This window comes from Numenius arquata, chromosome 10 (assembly GCF_964106895.1).
Source record: "Numenius arquata chromosome 10, bNumArq3.hap1.1, whole genome shotgun sequence".
NCBI classification, from domain to species: Eukaryota; Metazoa; Chordata; class Aves; order Charadriiformes; family Scolopacidae; genus Numenius; species Numenius arquata.
The window spans coordinates 14,996,921-15,016,050 of record NC_133585.1 but is presented as its reverse complement, the minus strand read 5'-3'; the positions used below and the strand labels follow the sequence as shown (position 1 = coordinate 15,016,050).

The following is a 19,130-nucleotide window of genomic DNA, read 5'->3' as shown; positions in this document are numbered from 1 at the left end:
TGAAGCTGCAGAGTAGGATTTTCTTCAAATGCAAAGACTGAATATGCTTTGTTGTGGGTGTAAGAGTACCGGCAGCATTTTGGATCTTTGAGTGCAATGGTGAGATCATGGTTATCATAAAGGCTATTATCATGATGAGACAATTATTCAGCCTACGCACTGGAAGCCTATGTGAACTAGCTGATTCTGATTAGTGCTGCTTTTTTTTTTTTCCACTGAATAGTATGTAAATTGTTCATTTACTGTTCACAAATACACAGTTCTTCTGATGCAGTCCAAAACTTGTTTTTCATTATCACTGTATCCATAGCCTCTGCCAAACTACACAGCTACTCAAATTGCATTTGTACTGGATTATGGCTTCCATAACTTGCATGTTGGTTAGCCTGTGTTCATGCAGTCTGTGAATACCCTCCAGAATATATACTATAATTCTGGAAAGCAGCTCTAAGGCTACAAATTAAACTTCAAAATTTTCTTCTGTTTTTACGTTATGTAATATATATGTAGAAGAGAGATATTATTAACTACCCTGGTATCTCTGAACAGCTGTAATTTTATGTAGTGCTTTTCCAATTTAATGCCAAAAAATGATGCAGTTTCTATAAAGAGTCCATATAAAATTGCAATTTTGTGTATGTGGTAGAACAGAACATCTTGTTGTGTGAGGAAGAAATGGTGCCTAGGATTTCTACTCAGAGAAGTAATCAAAATGTGATGATAAGAGATGGAAATAGCCTATTAGATCATCTTAGCCATTATCCTGACAATGCAGAATTGTTCTTTACAATTCTTTTCTGTATTTTCTAGCTCAGTTTTAAATGGACAAGTAATGGGCTCCCACTATTTTCTTTAGAATAAAATTCTGTAATGTGCCTGTAATTTAGAGCACACTTCTCAGTGTATTGTATATATCCGCATAGTTTGTGTTTAATTCCTCTGTTTAATTCCTCTTTGCTTTTAAACCCATGAACTAATTGTAGATTTTATTTTTTTTATTCTATTTTAGATACACTAAGAAATACTTTTTTAAGACTTTCAAGCTCACCAGAATAATTCAGACACATCATTGTTCTCTTTTGATTCGGATCTTCATTTAGAGCTCTAGTATCTGCAGGAAATACTTCTGATAAGTTAAAGCCTATTAGCGGTCATGGATTTTTATATTAGGAATTGAAAATATATTTCTAACTATTCAACCTTATTAAAGCATACAACACTGAAATCAATAAAATAGTTTTGTGCTGTCACAGTAAGGTTGAATTAAGAACAGGCTTTTGGAAGCTGGGATGTCTGTGGTCCTCTTGGTACAGTGGCCATAGGATGATCATGAGTGTCACTGCCATAAAAATTGCTAAATGGATCCAAATATGTATTTTAGAAGGGAAAAGCTGTAAAGTTTCTATTCTATTCTGTTCAGGTCATAGTTAGAATTTTATATTGCAAAGATTTGGTCTCTAAATGGCCAGACAACTAGCCTTGTAAATACCTAGCATATAGTCCCTTCAGATTTCTGGTCTGGCAAGTGGGCAGTGAGACAGCAGTTTTCAGTTTGTTCAAACATTTATACATTTGATAATGTAGTTGGTATTTTTATGTTTTAGACAATTACTTATGCTCTAGCCTTCTAATGCTCACTTATGTATAAAGTTGCATTAGGTAGATGTTGCGGTTTAGCCCCAGCTGGCAACTAGGACCACGCAGCCGCTTGCTCACTCCCCCCGGTTGGGATAGGGAAGAGAATCTTAAGAGTAAAAGTGAGAAAACTCATGGGTTGAGATAGTTAATTAGGTAGAGCAAAAGCCATACACGCAAGCAAAGCAAAACAAGGAACTCGGTCACCGCTTCCCGTTGGCAGGCAGGTGTTCAGCCATCTCCAGAGAAGCAGGGCTCCATCATGTGTAACAGTTACTTGGGAAGACAAAATGCCATAACTCCAAATATCCCCCTGATTCCTTCTTCTTCCCCCAGCTTTATATACTGACATGGTATGGAACAGACCTTTGTTCAGTTGGGGTCAGCTGTTCAGGCTGCGTTTCCTCCCAGCTTCGTGTGATCTTCCAACCTATTTGCTGGTGGGGCAGTGTGAGGAGCAGAAAAGGCCTTGACTGCTTAGTAACAACCAAAGCCACCAGTGTGCTATCAACGCTATTTCCCATCTCAAGTCCAAAATACAGCACCATACCAGCCACTAGTAAGAAAGTCTATTCCATCTCAGCCTAAACTAGAACAGTAGTTGATGTGTTTATCTAGGTCACAGGGATGTCTTGTTTCAGAGCACCGTTTATGGGGCTGACTCACAAGACAGACTTCTGGGCTGCTTTTGTGGTTTGTTTGTTGTTTTTTTTTTCCTTTTTAAGTACAGGTTGTATTATCAATTTCCCAACTCTGGACTTACTACATGAACCATTTTGATAGTGTTCACTATTTGCCTCTGCAAAGGAACTATGCACGCATGGATTCTTGCTTTTGTAGTGTCCTGCTGACTTTTATGAGCTTCAGTAGTAGTATGGATCCTATATGTCTTTCCTACAGGTCAATGATGAAGTTGCTGAGTTTCTCATGTGTTTGGTTGTGGAACTTTATTATTCTTATTGTTAAAATTTTTCATAATATCTTACCCAAATTGGTGTTGCTGCAATTTAAACTCTTTACTCCTGTTACTATCGGTAGTAATAGTGCAGAACAGAGTATTTCCTTCTGCGTATTGTCAGACTTTGATGGACTCGAGGATTGTTGCCATGTTCTCTTAGTCATCTTTTCTTTAAGCTAAATGAGGTTGTGTTTTACAGACTTCTGCTTGCTCTTGTTGTTTTCCAAATATTCATGTCTTTCTGGAAGCAGAATAGCAGAAGTGCATCACAGTATACCTGCAGCTTTGCAAATGCTAAATAGAAGAGAAAGATTGTTTTATTGTGCAGGCCATACTTCTAGACTCTACTGTGGCTTTTGTCTTTTGTCCCATGTTGAACTTGCAATGTTTTATATCCTCCAGACCCTACTGAAGAACAGTCTTAACTACTTGTGCCCTATCCTGTGCAAGCGAGTTATATAATTCTCACTGAAATTCATCTGGTTTTGCTTGGTTATTTTCTCCCAGATCATTCCTCTGGTCTTACTTATTCTTTTGATCTAAAATGTCTTTCTTTAACATGCATACACTTCTTGTAGTTTCCTGTTGTCTGCATTAGTAACAAACTTTCTTTTCTATTGCCCAAGTCATTAATGGAAACACTGGAGAGAAGCAAAGCCAAGGCAGACTCTTGCAGAACATCCATCCATTTTGACAATGAATGTTAAAATTTCATTCCGGAGTTTAGTTACCATATCCCTCTTGGATTAATCTCAGTTTTTTTCATCAACGTATGTCCCTTAGCTTGCTCATGAGAATGTCAGGTGCAAATATTGCTTTTCTCCTGTCTTCAACAACTGTCAGTCTTTCATGAAATAAAATTAAATTAATTTTATAGTTTCCTCTAGGCAAATTCAGATTGATTGTAGTTCATCCCATTACCTTCTGGGTGGGTGATGATGAATTCTTTGATAGAGGAGTTTTCTGGACTGGAAGTTAACTGGACCAGTGTACAATTTTGTTAACTCCTGTTCTTTCAAGTTTGCCCTTCAACAGCCTTTTGGTGTCCTGCCTGTTTTCCAGAAGGTCTCAAAAAAACCCTAAACCCCAAAACCTGTAGTGGCTGGAATTTTATCTTAAGCCTGTGTAATTCAAATGTCCTAGCGTGAACTTCACCTTGTTGTTATGCACCTATTTTAGTACCTTTTAAGCTGTTCCACTTCTGTTCTAGGGCAACAGTTCTTATGTTTTTTTATCTTCTGTTCTGTGTAGTATTGATTATTTAAAGTTGAGGTTCATTGAGTATTTTAGTTAAAATTTATGCTATCTTTAGAAGAGGAAAAATGCATTTATTTCTGAATATAACTTCCATGCAACCTTCCTCCTTCCCAGCCTCTCCGCAAACTACTTTAAAATAAAACAAAACACAAGAACAGAAAGAAAAGAATAATAATAATTAAAAAATTTTAAAAAGCACCTTTAGTTCTTATGGGGGTTTGCATCCAGTCATATGGGTTTGCCTGTTTTGGGGGAAAAAGAAAAATCAGGTTGGGGCAGACAAGCCAAATGAGCAAGATTGCAGTGCTGACTGGTATTTGTCTTTGCTAAGTGTGTGTGTGAATATGCATGTCCAAAGTTGTTTATCACTAACCACAGATTCAGAGTAGCATTTAGCATTGTTTTGCAAAGAAGAGTGATTTCAGAGTTAAAGCAGTAAATTCTTCACATCTCCAGCTGACAAATTTTTCCTAGAAATTTAGTGCCTGAAATAAGACACAGTGCTCCAGCTGAGACCCAAGCAAAGCTGTGTAGGAGAGACTGACTACTTTCCTATGTCTTCAAGGCTGTTGCTTCTGTTTTTACATCACCAGTATGATATTTGCCTTCCGTTATGTTCAGTTTGCCATACAATACAAACAAAACAAGCCCCACCTCCAGCCTCATCATCTCCAATTCACAGTTATGTCTCTGTAAGCAGGAGTAAAACGTTCCTCCTTACTCCCTGTATACTGTGTATTTAGCTTACAAATGGGTCAGAGCAAGAATTGCTTCTTACTATGTTGTTCTGAGTAGGGCACTAATATTGCCTGGGTTTTCAGGCACCACATCAATGCACCTATTCTGTGATAATTATAATTATTATACAGGTAGGTGGTTTTTTTCCATATGCTATAGCTTGCTCTTGCCAGGTTAAGAAAGAAGTTGGCCTCCTGTGGACATTAATAGCTTTCTGTGAAATTTATGCATAAACAACATTTCCGAATTTTTGTAGTGGCAGTGAATTTTTGTTGCTTTTGACCAGTCTCTGGTAGTTATCTTTCTTGCTCCAAAGGTTTGTTCCAGCAGGATTTTAGCACTGAAATACTAATAGCCGGACTTCCTTCTTTTTTTTTTTTTTCCAAAGAAAATGTAAATCTTTGTTTCTGCAATGACCCTGAATCATTTTTGATATTGGTTGTTATTTTCAGAAAACTGAGAATTTTCTCATGCCAATGTTTTAAGGGTGATCTTGTAGATTCTCTGACTGGTGTATAAATTTACTTATAGGAAAATGTGAAGAATGTCACCTAAAAAATATGCATTTGATAACCTTCTGCCTCTTGTTATTGATTGTTAGTGATTCTGGGTTTTACATTTTTTTTCCTATAAAAGTCAAGTTACTGCTACATAGAGCACGCAGAACACTTACAGTGCTGAAATCTTACTTGGGCAGCATGTTGAGATTTTAATGATTCCCTGACTTAATTATTGAGAGGGTCCTTTGGGAATGAGACAAAGATGGTCATTTGAACATAGGAAAAGGAATAATGAATAATTAAGGAGTCTAATTAAATGAGTTTCTTATGCTGGAGTGGATTGGGGATTATTTTTTTTTTTTAGCATTTTCATTTTAAAAGCAAGTTTCCTTTAAACTTAATAAATTGTGTATGTATATTGGTAGGAACTAGCATCTTCACTGAAAATTCTGCACTTATTTTTGCTAAAGTGAGAAATATGCCATTAAAGTCAGAGTTAGTAAATATGTCCTCTGTACTTGCTGAGGGAGCCTAGGTCCAGCATGCAAGTGTGGCGCTTACCAGGGAAGGAACTGAAATTGCAGCTCTTGTTGGCTCACACGTACCTGTTTTCCTTGTTTTAGGAATATTGTGTGTTAGTAGTAGCTTTTTTGCATATCAAAGTAGTCCAGAGAAATTAAAAATGAAAAATACCTACCATACAAAACAAGTCAAGGAACGATTTTTCTTCCTTTCTTGTACTTTCTGTATTTTTGCACCACAGAAATTCAACAGAAAAATTATACAGTTGAAAGTCTCAGGGCGACTGGGTAATGCCAAAACCGATTTCAAAGAAAAGCCTTTTTTGTGACCTTTTCAGACCCTTTGTTACACTTACTCAGCAACTTTTTATTTCAAGATAAAACAACAAGTAAGCTGCTCTTGATGTGCAGAGCTTGGCAACGGGACAATATATGGGCACTGGGTCACTTAGTGCAGCTCCCTACTGTCAAAGGTGGGTTGAAGAAATAACCCATTTCATAAGGCCATCAAGTGCTGCCTTTGCCCAGAGTTTTACATATTTTTTTCTCTTGTGGCTGTATTGTGGTAGAGAAAGTAAAATAATATTTTCCTGCTCACAGTATCTTCCTAAGGCAAAGGGGCTTACTAGTCCTGGATACACAGTGTACAATGATTTATATGGAGGTTCATTTATTCGTAATTTCTTTTAGCTTAAAGTATATATTTTTGACTGAAACCTAACAAAAATGGAAGGACACTAATCAATCAGCACTGCAAAATGATCTGTTAATTACAGTCAAAGGTGTTGCATCTATTTGTGACTGTTGGTCCCATCCCACTCTTTGCTTGGCAGCTTCAGTTGCTTAAGCAGATTCACTTATTGACAGCTTTGCAGGTATTGCAGGTCTGCAGTGGTGTGACTTTTAATGTTGCTTTATTATGAAACTGCTGCTACTCCAAAAAAGGGACCACAGGTGGGGACTTTACACTGAGTAACTTGAAGACATTTCCTGCTGCTGTTTTGGGTTATTTTTAAACCGCTCTGAGACGGAGATTCTTACATTTGGGATGAGCAGGAATAACCCCTCTTGCTTGGGGACTGGGTGACCTGGCAGAGGTGCTTCTGAAAGCCACACAAGGACTTCCTCGATACCTGCTTTTGCTCTGTTGAAGGAAACCCCTCTGTGGGCTCAATGATCAGATGGATCCAATCCACGGACTGGATGCGTTAGCAAATTGGCTATTGCTTTCATGTGTTGGAACAGAAGTTAACAGAGGCAGCACTGATTAATTGTCCACTCGGGGTGAAGTTTGCAACTGAACCACAAGATCCTCATGAATGGTTTTTTGCAGATGGTGCTCAAGTTATGCATGCAGGAGTGCAGAACTGATGCAAAGCTTACTTTTGCACTTAATCCTATATGCTGGGATAGCTTTTCCTACCTGTGTTGGTGTAATTTGCAGAGATGAAAACCCTGATGCCATGTAGCACCATCCTGCTGACGTCCTGGTCCCCCTGTTTTACTGGGGCTTGCAGTAGCAAAGCTGGGAGACCATAGTGGACTAGTCAAGACTAACTATAAAACTAGGAATCTGGGGAATGTTAATATACTGAATTTATGCTTTCAGAACATTATTGAGTAGCTCTAAACAAGGGCTGAAAAATAGGTCACTAATTGTGATCTGGTATCAGTCCCGGATATAACTTCCACCTGTTAACTTTAAGCTGCCTTTCTCTACATAGGCCTCAAAAGCACTATCCCATTTTGAAAGTCAGGGATGATCATCTCCAGGTCCTGGGTACTCTGCAGTCTTCTGTAAGTCACACTTTTTCCTCTGCTGGTGCATGAGCACATTGTTTCTCCCAGTTTGTATGCAGAGAGATTTACTGTACCTGCGTGGTGGCCTGGGACAGTCGAAGATTTATTGTCCCATTTTCTCTGCCCCTGAGGCCATGGGTTAAACGAGCCTTGAGTCAGCTTTTGAACTGTTTCGATTTACAATGTAAATCCTAAAGGCAAACCAAAATTGGTGTTTTCTTTAAATGTCATACCTCAAAGTGGAAGTTAGTGATGAATTCACAGACATGTCAGCCATCCTCATGTTGGGACTCTGCTGGACTGCAGGAGGGAGGTGTAACTTCATCAGTTAAGCCAAACTGTGTCATCCCTGCCTAGAGGAGTAGTAATTTTGGGCTTAATTCTGTGAGTTTGAATGTGACTGCTTCCTTGAGCTTGTTTGATCTGAGAAGACAGGTGATGTGTCTGGAGAATGCTTAGTGAAAAGCATATTGCATAACTGTTTTTGGGGCGGGGAGGAGGGGTGTTTGAGGTTTTTTGGGGTGGTTTGGGGTTTTTTTTTGTTTGGTTGGTTTTTGGTTTTGTTTTGTTTTTACATTTACAATTTATAGTTTCCTACTTAAATTTCCAGTGAGGTCGGCAGGGTCATTTAGGAAGTAGTAAGGAATACCTTCAGCTTCAAATATCTGGCCATTATCACTGCATCCCTGAATTTATATCATTTCAAATTTTTTTTTTTAGCTGTTGTGCCCTAAAGAAGTCAAATAAGAAATAAAATGTAATTCAGTAAAATTACAAATTTTATACTGTAAGTTAAACGAAGCTAAGAAGTAAGCACTGTGAAAGGGGTCTATAAAATGCAATTTAGATATTTCTCTTTTCTCCATGTAGTGCGTGCATCCTTTTTAGACTCTGTCACATTTCCCCAGTTTCTCTGGGATTGTTACTGCTAGAGGAGGCAGGTGGTGGGGGAAACTCAATGCAACAAAACAGAAGGGCAGAACAAGCCTTAACTTTTCTTGTTTGCATTTGCTACTTAGTGACCTCGATTTTCTGCATGTTTGGAGATGGGTCCATCCTGCCCTGACATCAGATTTGTGAAAAGGAAATGAAAGTAAACCTAGATGCTAAATAAGCTTTTAATCTTGTTTGCTTGGTTTGTTTTTTCATTGGTTTTTGAGGCACAAGGCCTGCTAGTCTAATGTGTGAGCAGACAAATCTTATGAGACTTCTTTAAAGGGTTCTTTTATGAGTTAACTAACCATCACGCAGCATCTTATTTTTTAAAAAAATCAGAATTCTACTTCTTCTGCTCAGTCTTCTCCTAAAGTGTTATTTTCATGAATTGATAAATCGATATTGCCCTTACTTCTAGGACGTCTTGTTCTTCTTTCTTTTCTTTTTCTCCCCACTTCTAGTGCTTTTCTCAACAAAGTAATCCAGAGCATGGTTTATAGCAGCACCTTCCCCCTTTTATGATTTGTTCTGTATGCGGTAACTGAGAAATTAAGAATTCAAGAGTAACCTAACAAGAATTGCCTTTATTTTTCTTAATGTGATTTCCTTTCCCTTGCTTTCTGCTCTTTCTCTTCTACCTATCACACTTGTTTTTGTCTTTGGGAAAATGTAAACATACTTTGTTTACCAGTAAGAGTTGTCTTAGTGACCTTCTAGCACTGTGTGTGATTTTAAGCCTTTTTTGATCCATAGTAATCTAAGTAGTGTAAATATTGAATGTTTCTATTGTGTTCCATTTTCCCTAAAAGACCTTTGATTGTCATAGATCTATTTTTTGGCATATTCTTAGTAAACCAGTATTTTCATGATTGTCTCATCTTTTTGTGCTGCAAAATTATTTGAAATAAATGTAAAAGTGATGGTACTGTCTTTGCTGACTAACTGATAAATGAACTCCAATAGTTAGATCACAAACACTTCTTGCTCCCTTATAAATTGTTGTTTTCAAGATCTGTTTCAATGTTGTGTGCTAACGCTATTTTGCAGTCTCTCTCGAATCTAGTTTTAACAGTGGGACTAGCAGGTTAAACTAAACCAAATGACACTTCACTTTCAAGTTGATAAAATCACTTCCCAGCCATAATTACAACTTTGTGAGAAGATGAAGCTAAGTAGATGTTATCCTTGTGCTCACATGAAGTGTAAATTTCCCATTGTTCAAGTGAGATACAGTTTATCATTCTCTGTAACTTTATCAGGACCCTATGGATTGTGCTGAAACACTCATTGGCATTTCATTAACTTTGTAATTAAGGGTGAAATCAAATAGCTTAATTATTTTACTGAAGTCTGAAAAGAAGCACTTAATGAAGTTTTCCAGTACCTAATTCCCCTGAAGTGAGTTATGACATATCTGGCATGAAAACCTTTACACTTTGTCCAACATTTATCTGGCAGTGCCCTATCACCTTCCAGTGAATGATGCCAGTTCCGCATTTCCCCAAAAGCAGAAGTTGTATGTATACAGTCTCTTTTCCACAGGGGTCTGAACCTTTTACTCACACATCTTTTGCAACCTCTTTTCTGTTTGAGACTGTTCCAGCCTGCAAGCTGCACAGACTCTCCCTAGCATTGCTCCAAATACAAAGGATTATTTTTTTTTTATGCTTGCTTTACTACCTACAACATAATTTCTCAAAATCCTAACTTGAGAAGCCATTTTTTCCTCTTGAAATCTGATTCAGGAGGAGTTGGACTCTGCAGTTCAAGCAGGGATTGTAATCCACGTAACAAAAACACCTACATATTTGGTCGGGTTGGTTAATTACCTGAAAAGATACTTGGGATGAAGCAGACTTTGCTGACAGATAAAATCTTACACATATCTCAAGGGATTGGGCGAGTCCACTTATTACCCTAATATGTTAGAATTCTTCTTATTAATAAAAGCTTAGGCTGCTTTCTACCTGCATAGAACATGGCCTGTGCATATGGTGGCGTTAGGGCTTTTAACCTGCATATGTGCATAATTATTCTTTGTGCCAACATTTTAAAAAGTATGCTTTGAATATTTTAAACATGTAACACTTTATAATACATTTTTTGTATTTCAATTTAATGAGGTTAGGCATAAATTTAATGAGATTTAGGCATAAATTACAGGCTAGTAATGGTTAAAAGGTTTATGGAACATCACAGGATTAACAAGCAAGCAATGAATGACAGCAGCATTCACTTCATTTGTGGCTCGAATAAGAAGTTGATTTCCTAAGGCAAAGGCTCATGAGTCTTCCAAATCCAGATGGACATGTGCTTGGGAATAAAAGGGATCCAACTCTATTGAATTTTGTTGAATCCATTTTCAGTTCTGGTCCTGCTGCATTTTCTAAGGACTGCTAATAACTGTGTTCTGTCAGACAGGGGAACTAATGTCAACTTTATTTTACAAAGAAAGAACTGAGCTTCAGAGAGAATAACTGCCAAGGTCATGCAGGCAGCTTGTGAGCTAGAAACTGAAGCCTTGGGTACTTTTTCTTTGCCTTTTTTTTTAATTTTCCTTTTTTTAAATAGGTACAAGGCAGCCTTCCATTTCCCGCCAACACCAAGTTCCTTGAAATACCAGCCCCCTTAAATCAGCAACTTTGCCCATTTTCCCTCTCAAGTAGGGCTCGTGTGGTACAATAGTCTTCTCACAGATGCCCTGTGCTTTGCTGAAAAGCTGGGCCAAAATCCAGGTACCCACCTGAATGTGGCCTTTGCTTGCAGTTATGCTCTTTGCCTTGCAGTTGAAAGCTGTGTTGTATGCTCTGGACGTCCTTCAGGTATACTCTTTGCATCTTTAAAAATAGAAATATGTTTATTCAAGCTTCTATAGCACATGGACTTCTGGTGCAAAACCAGGCATTGCCCAAGTACGACATTCCTCTTTCCACAGCTTTCCAAAGGCAGCATTATATGAGTCTTCAGAAGTCTTTCAGAATTGGTGGAGGAGTAGGGAGCGGTATGTGGTGGTGCGTAGGTACAAGAGAGTTCTGGATACAGACAGAAACCTGTGATTTTACTGCATCAGGAAGAAAGGTCCCTAAGGTCATGTAACTGTGATCTCCATCCTTGAGCCTTTCTTAAGTCATTTCAAAATAAACAACTTTTTAAACCTAGTTTGTTAGCCTGTGAACAGTAGACAAACACTGCACTATGTGCTGCCTTTTGGACAACATACAGTGTGTTCAGAATAATTTCTGTTTTGGAGATTTAAAAGGTTATTTTACTTTTAGCCGTGCTATGTGAAAACTAAAGTGATGGATACATGTCACTTACTGGACTTCAACAACCTGGATTCAGAAAACATCTTTCAAGTTCAGGGGAAGAATATTTACAACCTCATGAGACCTCTCCGGATTTTGTGCTACTCTCCAAAGATTCAATATGATTTGGCTAATTGCACTTCAAATTTAAATTTAACTTTTTTATTTTACAGCAACTTCTGTTTTTTCTTCCTTCTGGAAAGAAATGCTAATATCATGTAAAATAACTGCTTTTACTTGTGGAGACTATTGGTTCTTATCTGAAAGAAATCAGACTGCCTGAAAATGCTACTCTTCATTACTGCGAAGTATGCTACAAGGAACACTGGGAAAGGTTAAAAACAGCAATCTTGAGGCAAGCAGCTGATTGTTCACATTTGTGTGGAAAAAATATGGTTTCTTATTTACTAGTGCTTGCTCTGTGTTCATCCTAGTAAAAGATCCTCCTGCAGGCCTTAATACTGCTGCTATTTTACCTCCCATAATGAATATTCAAAAGCTGCAGTCATTGAGGACTCAGGTGGCAAAAATAGTAAGATGATTGAAGCAAGCCTTGATATAAAAGCCTAAAAGTACGTTTCCAACTGCATGGAAATAGTGCTGATTTCCCTTTCTGACCACGTAAAAGAACAGTGCCAGGAAATCTCCTATGAATTAAATGCCTGTTTCACACACTAGTGTGATCACATCTTTCTTTCTGTATGATGTGTTGTAATAAGTATTTAAAAAAGAAAAAAAGAAAAAAAGACAACAGGGCTTTCTGTAATCCTCTCTCAAAATGTATTGGAATTGAGAAATGGGTATAAAGGACATACTGTTAAGATATGGCAATGCATGCATTGTTTTCTACATAATGCAGTCAGGGTCTCCATGGTAAAAAGAAATTTTTATTTTATTTTTTGTCACCATCAGCAGTTAACCTAAAGTAGGAGCTGCTCCATTTCATTATAGGTTACATGGCTTAGCATACAAAACTAGCTGAGAAATGTACATCATAAACACTGCATTTTTTAATAGGTTTTAAAAATATGCTTTAGGATTAGTGAAGAAAATACAATACAGCATATGTTATTGTTCTGGAATATTTTTTAATAGAAAGCGCTCCTTTTCAGCATTCCCCCTTCAGTGGAGTCACTTAGACACTTCCAGCTGGTGGCAGGGGATACAGCCATAATACAGCTTTCTCTGTCCCAGCTGTCTTTTTCATTACGTTAAATGCATTACGATGGCTGCGCTGTTTTATGAAGGTTCAGGTACAGAAAGGTATAGGAAGAAATCTGCAACTATGCATTTTTGTAGTGACTGCAAGCTTCTGTGAAATCTCTGAATCCTGAATGTGTTCCTGGCTCTGGTCACAGATTTCCTTCCAATCACTGGAACATTTGCTGTAAGGGCTGGCTAAAGGTGCCCGAGGAAATCACCTTTTACAAGGGAGCATTGTTGTAAAGGATTTTTAATGCATTATGGCTCATGCAGCATCACAGTTAAAGAAGAACAGGGATTTAGAAATTAATGCTGAAGAAGAAACTGAGAAAAAAAGAAAACACAGAAAAAGATCCCGGGATCGGAAGAAAAAGGTATCTAGATCTGTGCCAAATTCTGACAGGGAGTCTTTTGTTTTAATTTTCTTACCTTGCAATTGAAGTATCAAAGCTTGTTCTTGCATGTAACTTGGTAGCTGTCGGAATAATGTGTTAATGTTGTAAAATAGCATTGATAACCATGGCTGTGGGGTTTGCAAAGCAATTGAACGTTTAATTGGATATTAGTTGATTGCAGTGATGATGCAGGTGGTGTACATTCATTTCCCAGAAAAATCACTTGTGTTACCGTGATGTGCAAACTGTCTGTGAGTTGAAAATAGTTTGTAACCATGATGTGAGGTTAAATGCTGTGCTTTCTCATAGGTTTAACAGCATAATAGTTTAGCCTTACATACATGTACTTAAGGGGATGTGTGTGGAGGCAGATTTTTTTTTCTTTGTGTTGGGACTGTGTCACATGTTTGGTTTCTGAAACACCCATTTTTGGGATAATGTTACAGAAATAAGGTGTTCCAATGTTTCTTTTTTTTTCTGAAGGATGAGCTGTTTTACAGAATTGGGCTGTAACAATCTGTTATTAGCAACTTTCTTTTGTTAGGGAAATATGTGACTGAGATCACAGAGCCTGTTTTTTCTCTGCTGGAGATTTGTCTTAGCTGCAGAAAACCCTCCAGCACACTAGGACCCGAAAAATTCAGTAAGCACTGCATTGCTCATTGTTCAGTTCAGGAGCCTCTGTGTGATTCCAGTCTTACTGTTTCTCTCTAAGATATAAAGCAAAATAGTTATAGTTTGTGGCATAGTGACAGATAAAGAGGCCAGCCACTTTGGCAGCTCAGTGGATATGTCCTTAAAAATGACACCTTGTACTCTGCTCCGTGGAAATAAGGCCCTGCCTTGATTTCTTGTCTTTGGCTATATTTTGTTATAATTTTCCAAAAACATATCAAGAAGCCAGTTGTCTTAACAGAAACCTGGGTATGTAGTATTTCTGTGTGCCTTTGTGAAATCCCCCTAAGGGGGGATTGGATAATCTTCATACGCTCAGAGAAGTGGTGCATGTTCTTCCTAAATGACATGTAGATTTCCTCTAACATATGTGCATCTTTTGGTTGGGTGAGAGTCAGCGTTTCCCTGCCCTTTTCTCTTTTTTCTCTGCCATGGCAGTACTTACACATAATGAAAAGCACTAAGAAACCCACTGCCTTCTGTTCTAGTGAGCACATTAGGAGACTGTTTAGATGGCTGCAGCAAATGTACTGCAGCATGTTAACTGTAGGTATTTTTTCTGTGTGGATGCAGACGCAAAGATCTTCTGAATCATCTACCAATATAAAGGAAAGTGTGAGAATAAGATTCTGTCTTTGGGGGTGATTTTGAGGTGCTGCTATTTGAAACCGGCCTGAATTAGTAATATTTTTCTTGTCTGCTGTTTAGGTTATGTGCAGGTCTGTAATGTATCTATCAGGGTGGTGGGGTATTTTTTCCCCAGCTGAAAATGGCCACAGCAGTTAAGAACTTTAGGAGCTGGCTCGTCAACCCATATTTACCTATGGCTTGTGAGCTAAAATGTATGGTCTCTCAGCTAACTCTACTCATGATGCAGGAAGCCCACGTTGTACTTAATGTGCTCAAGTTTAACAATAGCGTGCCCATCCGTATACTGTCTTTGTGTGAGGGTGCTTTCTCTGAGTTTGTAATTAGAACAATATAGAAGGGATGTGGCAGTGAGAGACTCTTGATTCAGTGAGGTGAGACAATTGCTTTGTGGACAAAAATGCTTTATTGTTTATACAACACAGTGCTGTAGAAAGGAAATCTCTTAGCAACCAGAGTGGCACATGGATAAATATCAACTTATTAATCTCAATTGTGTGGATTTTTTCAGTATTTTATTTCTGCATCTTAAGAATGAGATAGAGAGCTTTTCTTCCACCAAAAGCTTTTGTTGGGTTCTCCCTCCCTTCTTCCCCCCCCTCCTTCATGTCACACTGAAATTTGGTAGCTTATTGCAGTTTCTTTCTGGGTTTCCTTAGTACTATGCAGATTCAGGACATGTAGAGGCTCTCTCCGCTAGGAGAATGGAGCAAAGAGCAGTAATTGCTTCACTTAAAATTCATACATTTGGACATCAGTCTTCTCATAGCAAAGACATGGTTTTACCACCCAGTACATGGGGCGTAGGAAGTCCAATAATTGTGGTTTGCCATTTTGTACTTTTCTGACTATTTAAAACATTTTCCCCCCAATTTTTCCACTATGAGTTGTGAGTCACTTGTTCCTCTGCACCACCTACAAGCAAGCAGTACTTGGGGTGGGTTTTTTTTTTGATCACATGATACTGCACAAAGCTAACCCTTTGCTTAAGCAGTGTACAGAAATATCCCTTAGGGTCTTCCAATCACATTGGAACAGCAGAGAGTGCTAACGTTTCTGGATAATTTATACAGTAAGGAGACCAAGGCAGCCAATGGTTAGAAAGTAAGGCTGGTGGGAGCAGCCAGTGTCCTCGACTTGATGATAGCAGCAACAGTCATGCTGATTTATGTTCCTATTTAGTTTGAGGATTGCAGTCTGAGGGTAATACTTCACTGCTTTTGACTGGTTAAGCAATTTACAGTGTAATAATGTTTCTGTTAAGGCTTGCTTCAATACCTGAATGAGAGAAATGACCTTTTTAAAAATATACACAAAACAAACCCCTCTATTATATCCAATCCCATTTAGTTTCAAGGTGAGATATTTTCAAATCACCACACTTAGCTCTGTAGTGGTGCTGTGCTTCTGTACCCTTTGGGCCCACCACACTCTTTCTGTTTGCCTGAATTCAAGACATTTCTGAAGGTCCAGAGCTTAAATAGTTTAACTCATGTCAGAGAAAGGGGTGGGGTGAGGAAGTGAAGTGAGTGCAGTGAAGGATCTGCATTATACGGGTTTCCCATTTATTCTGTCCAAGTTTGTATTACAGCTTCAAGCAGTTCTGCCTCTGAATGGTTGTGCAGTGTCCTCCACTGCAAATAGTTTGAGTGCACCCAAGGGCAGACCTGAGCCTTAAATGGTATCCCAGAACAAGCCAAGCCACCCTTAATAATAAGTGATTGATAGGATGGCTTTCTTGATTCCTTATAGTGCAGCTCAGTCATGCATAGTTTGGTCTGTGAAAACTAGAAATTGTTTATCCTATAAAAATATCTGGAAAGAAAACAGTTGCTTAGTCAGTGCCATTCCTAAAATAAAGGTGGAATCTCTGAAATTTTTTTTTTGTGTTCTCTGTTTAGTACATAGTAGAAGAGAAGGGTAGGTCTTGGTGCATACTCAATGATTTATGTTTTATACAATATTCAGTAGGACTGAAGTGGTTTCCATTTGCGTGTAGTGCTCAGGAGCTAGCATGTTCTTTGGGAACACAGAATAGCTTGATCATAATGCAAAGCCTGGCTGCTGCCATCTCTGAGATGTTAAAGGCTGTTGCTGTCACATCCTCTGCTGCTGCAAACTTGTGGGCAGCAGGGAAAGCAATGGATGCCAATGTTGCAAATCCTGGTAATTTCATCATAAGGCTCCAGTGTTTAAAGGTTTTACTTAACAACTTTCAGGTATGCTGGAAAAATTGCCCTGCAGTTTTCTAAAGGGTATAAATTGAAATGCTGTGTCAGGAATGATCAACCTGTAGCTATGCGGCTGTTCTGTGGGTTCAAGGAGCTCATGCATCTCCTGGGCTGGGCTCTGCTCCCAGATGCAAGGGTCTGTGGGAGGAGGCTTGGACTGCCCAAGGTAGCAGAGCTGGAAACACCTCCCAGGGGCAGCAGGCATCGTATCCCGACTGGGAGACTCCCACTGTTTTCTTCCTCCTCAGCTCTCTCCAGGCTGTCAAATGTTTTATGGATCTCAGCTGTGTCAAGGTTTCAGTACGAAGCTCATGAAGTTGAAAAAAGTTCACCATCTGCATCCACACAATTAAGCTGAGCAAAGGGTTGTGCGCAGACTAGCTTTGGTGCAAGTGGCTTCTTTGGTTTACAGTCATAATTAAACAAGTTTAAGGAAAATGGATGGTTCTTTCTCTGACAGGCAATGTTGCTGTTGTGAACTGCTCTCTGGTTTAAAAGCAATTCAGGTTGGAACTGGTGCAGTTTTCCCATGCAACCAAGCTGAGCAATTATCAGGGAAAGTTTGAAATGTGAGTTTCGAGGCTTTTAACTCAGTTAACAAGTACAAGTCCCCATGTTTGTTTTTTTTTATCTCATGATTTCTAAACAAATCTCAGGATTAGCAAGATCTGTTTCATGGTCTCTGAATGTTTGAACTGGACAGTAGTAGAATCTAGACAGGTTGGGCACAAATGGTTGCTCCTTAACTCATTTGTGTTAAGGCACAAACCTGGCAGATGTTGCTCTAACATCTGGGAACCTAACTTTTGGAAAATGAAAAGATTATGTGTACTTGGGCTGGAAGGAAATATTGTTGAAGTCGATGAATCTTTCCTAGGTACTAGGAAAATCTCAATCATATCCTTGATTTTGGACATGATGCCCATGAGGCAAATCTAATTAAATAGTTGAAAGATACTTTTGATAGATGTTTCGGGTTACTGGTCGATGGGGTATTTACTAGCAGTGTTGAATTCTTACCAGCATGGGGTTTGGTGGTGGAAGAGTGTTTCTATTCAGCTGGAAAAACAATTCCTTCTTTGAAAATGACCCCCAAAGGCATGAAAAGATTGCATTGTATTGTGTGGGTAGCACTACAGCATCATTTGAAGTGATGCTCAGTGATACTTTGTTGTTTATAAACCCAGAAAAAATTCTGCACTGTTATACATTTACATTTTTATTTAGGCAGGTTTAGAACATTCACCTTTTCCTCTTCACCTTCTTGATGCCTCAGGATTGTGCCGTCACAACGGATGGCCATTAGTTGTTATGCAAATGTCAGTTTGGGTTATAAACCACATTATGCTTAATGTTATCAGCTTGTGATGGGAAGAGAAGGGGAAGAGGGAGGACTAACAGTGGGCAACCTCGCCATTATAGGAAGATTGTTCAGTGACTAGATTTAGAGCTGGACTCTCGGTGAGTAAAAATCAATACTGTTTCAACTACCTGGTTGGTATTATTGGACTCTCTTATCCTTTTGTTTTTTTCCACCCAGGCTGGGTTTTATTTGGGTTGTCTGGGGGACGGCTGAAGGAGAAAGGTCTCTTCTATGGAAAATGGATGCTTTTGAAGCAAAAGAAAGTTCAAAGATGATGTTTGCTGAACAGCGATTTAAAAAAATAATAATAAAAGAAATCTCTTTACATGATTATGAATATTCAGCCCTGTGCCAAAAGTCAAAGCACAGCTTATTTCAACCTCTTAACTTGCTTGATTTGGTGGCTTTAGGACAAATCACATGTACTTTGATACAGTTTCCCTTGGCCATTCACTAAATGTTTGCTACTGAGAGCCAGAATATTTGTCAACTAGTGGAACTGACTGAGCACCTGCTAAAACTGAGTGTTAGACTCAATCAGATGTAGTTTGACTGAACAGGGGCTAACAACTGGGATCTTGGTTTATGTGATGTGGGTAGAGAAAAGAAACAGAGAAGAAAAAAGTCTGAGTTGACTTGTTTGTTGTTTTTTTTTAATTTACTTAATTCCCATACAAAGCTTGATGTATTCCTACGTTCGTTTGAAGGGAAGTGTGGATAATAAAGGACTGGATTTGCTGCAGCAGCTCATACAGCTGTTTAAGCCACTGGTAATGTGGTAACGGGGTTTTTCTGGCTGAGGCAGTGGGGCTAGTGCAGGACTGCGTTGTAAAGGCATAGAGAACCAGGCCTTAAGGGTTTGACCGGGCCCAGCATGCTCATCGAGTTCGAAACCTCTTAGGCCTTTTAGCAGCTGTATGAAATAACCTCATTATAATATAATAATATTATTATATTATAACCTC

General features: G+C 38.6%; 1 protein-coding gene across 1 annotated transcript in view; it reads left to right on the top strand.

Moving 5' to 3' along the window:
- The first annotated feature begins 13,113 nt into the window (after positions 1 to 13,113).
- The window catches only part of ANK3 (ankyrin 3), a 215,328-nt gene continuing 209,311 nt past the window's right edge, over positions 13,114 to 19,130 (top strand). Inside the window, exon 1 of the mRNA XM_074155343.1 lies at positions 13,114 to 13,227. Within this exon, the coding sequence (XP_074011444.1) occupies positions 13,114 to 13,227 (114 nt within the window). The remainder of the gene's footprint in view (positions 13,228 to 19,130) is intronic.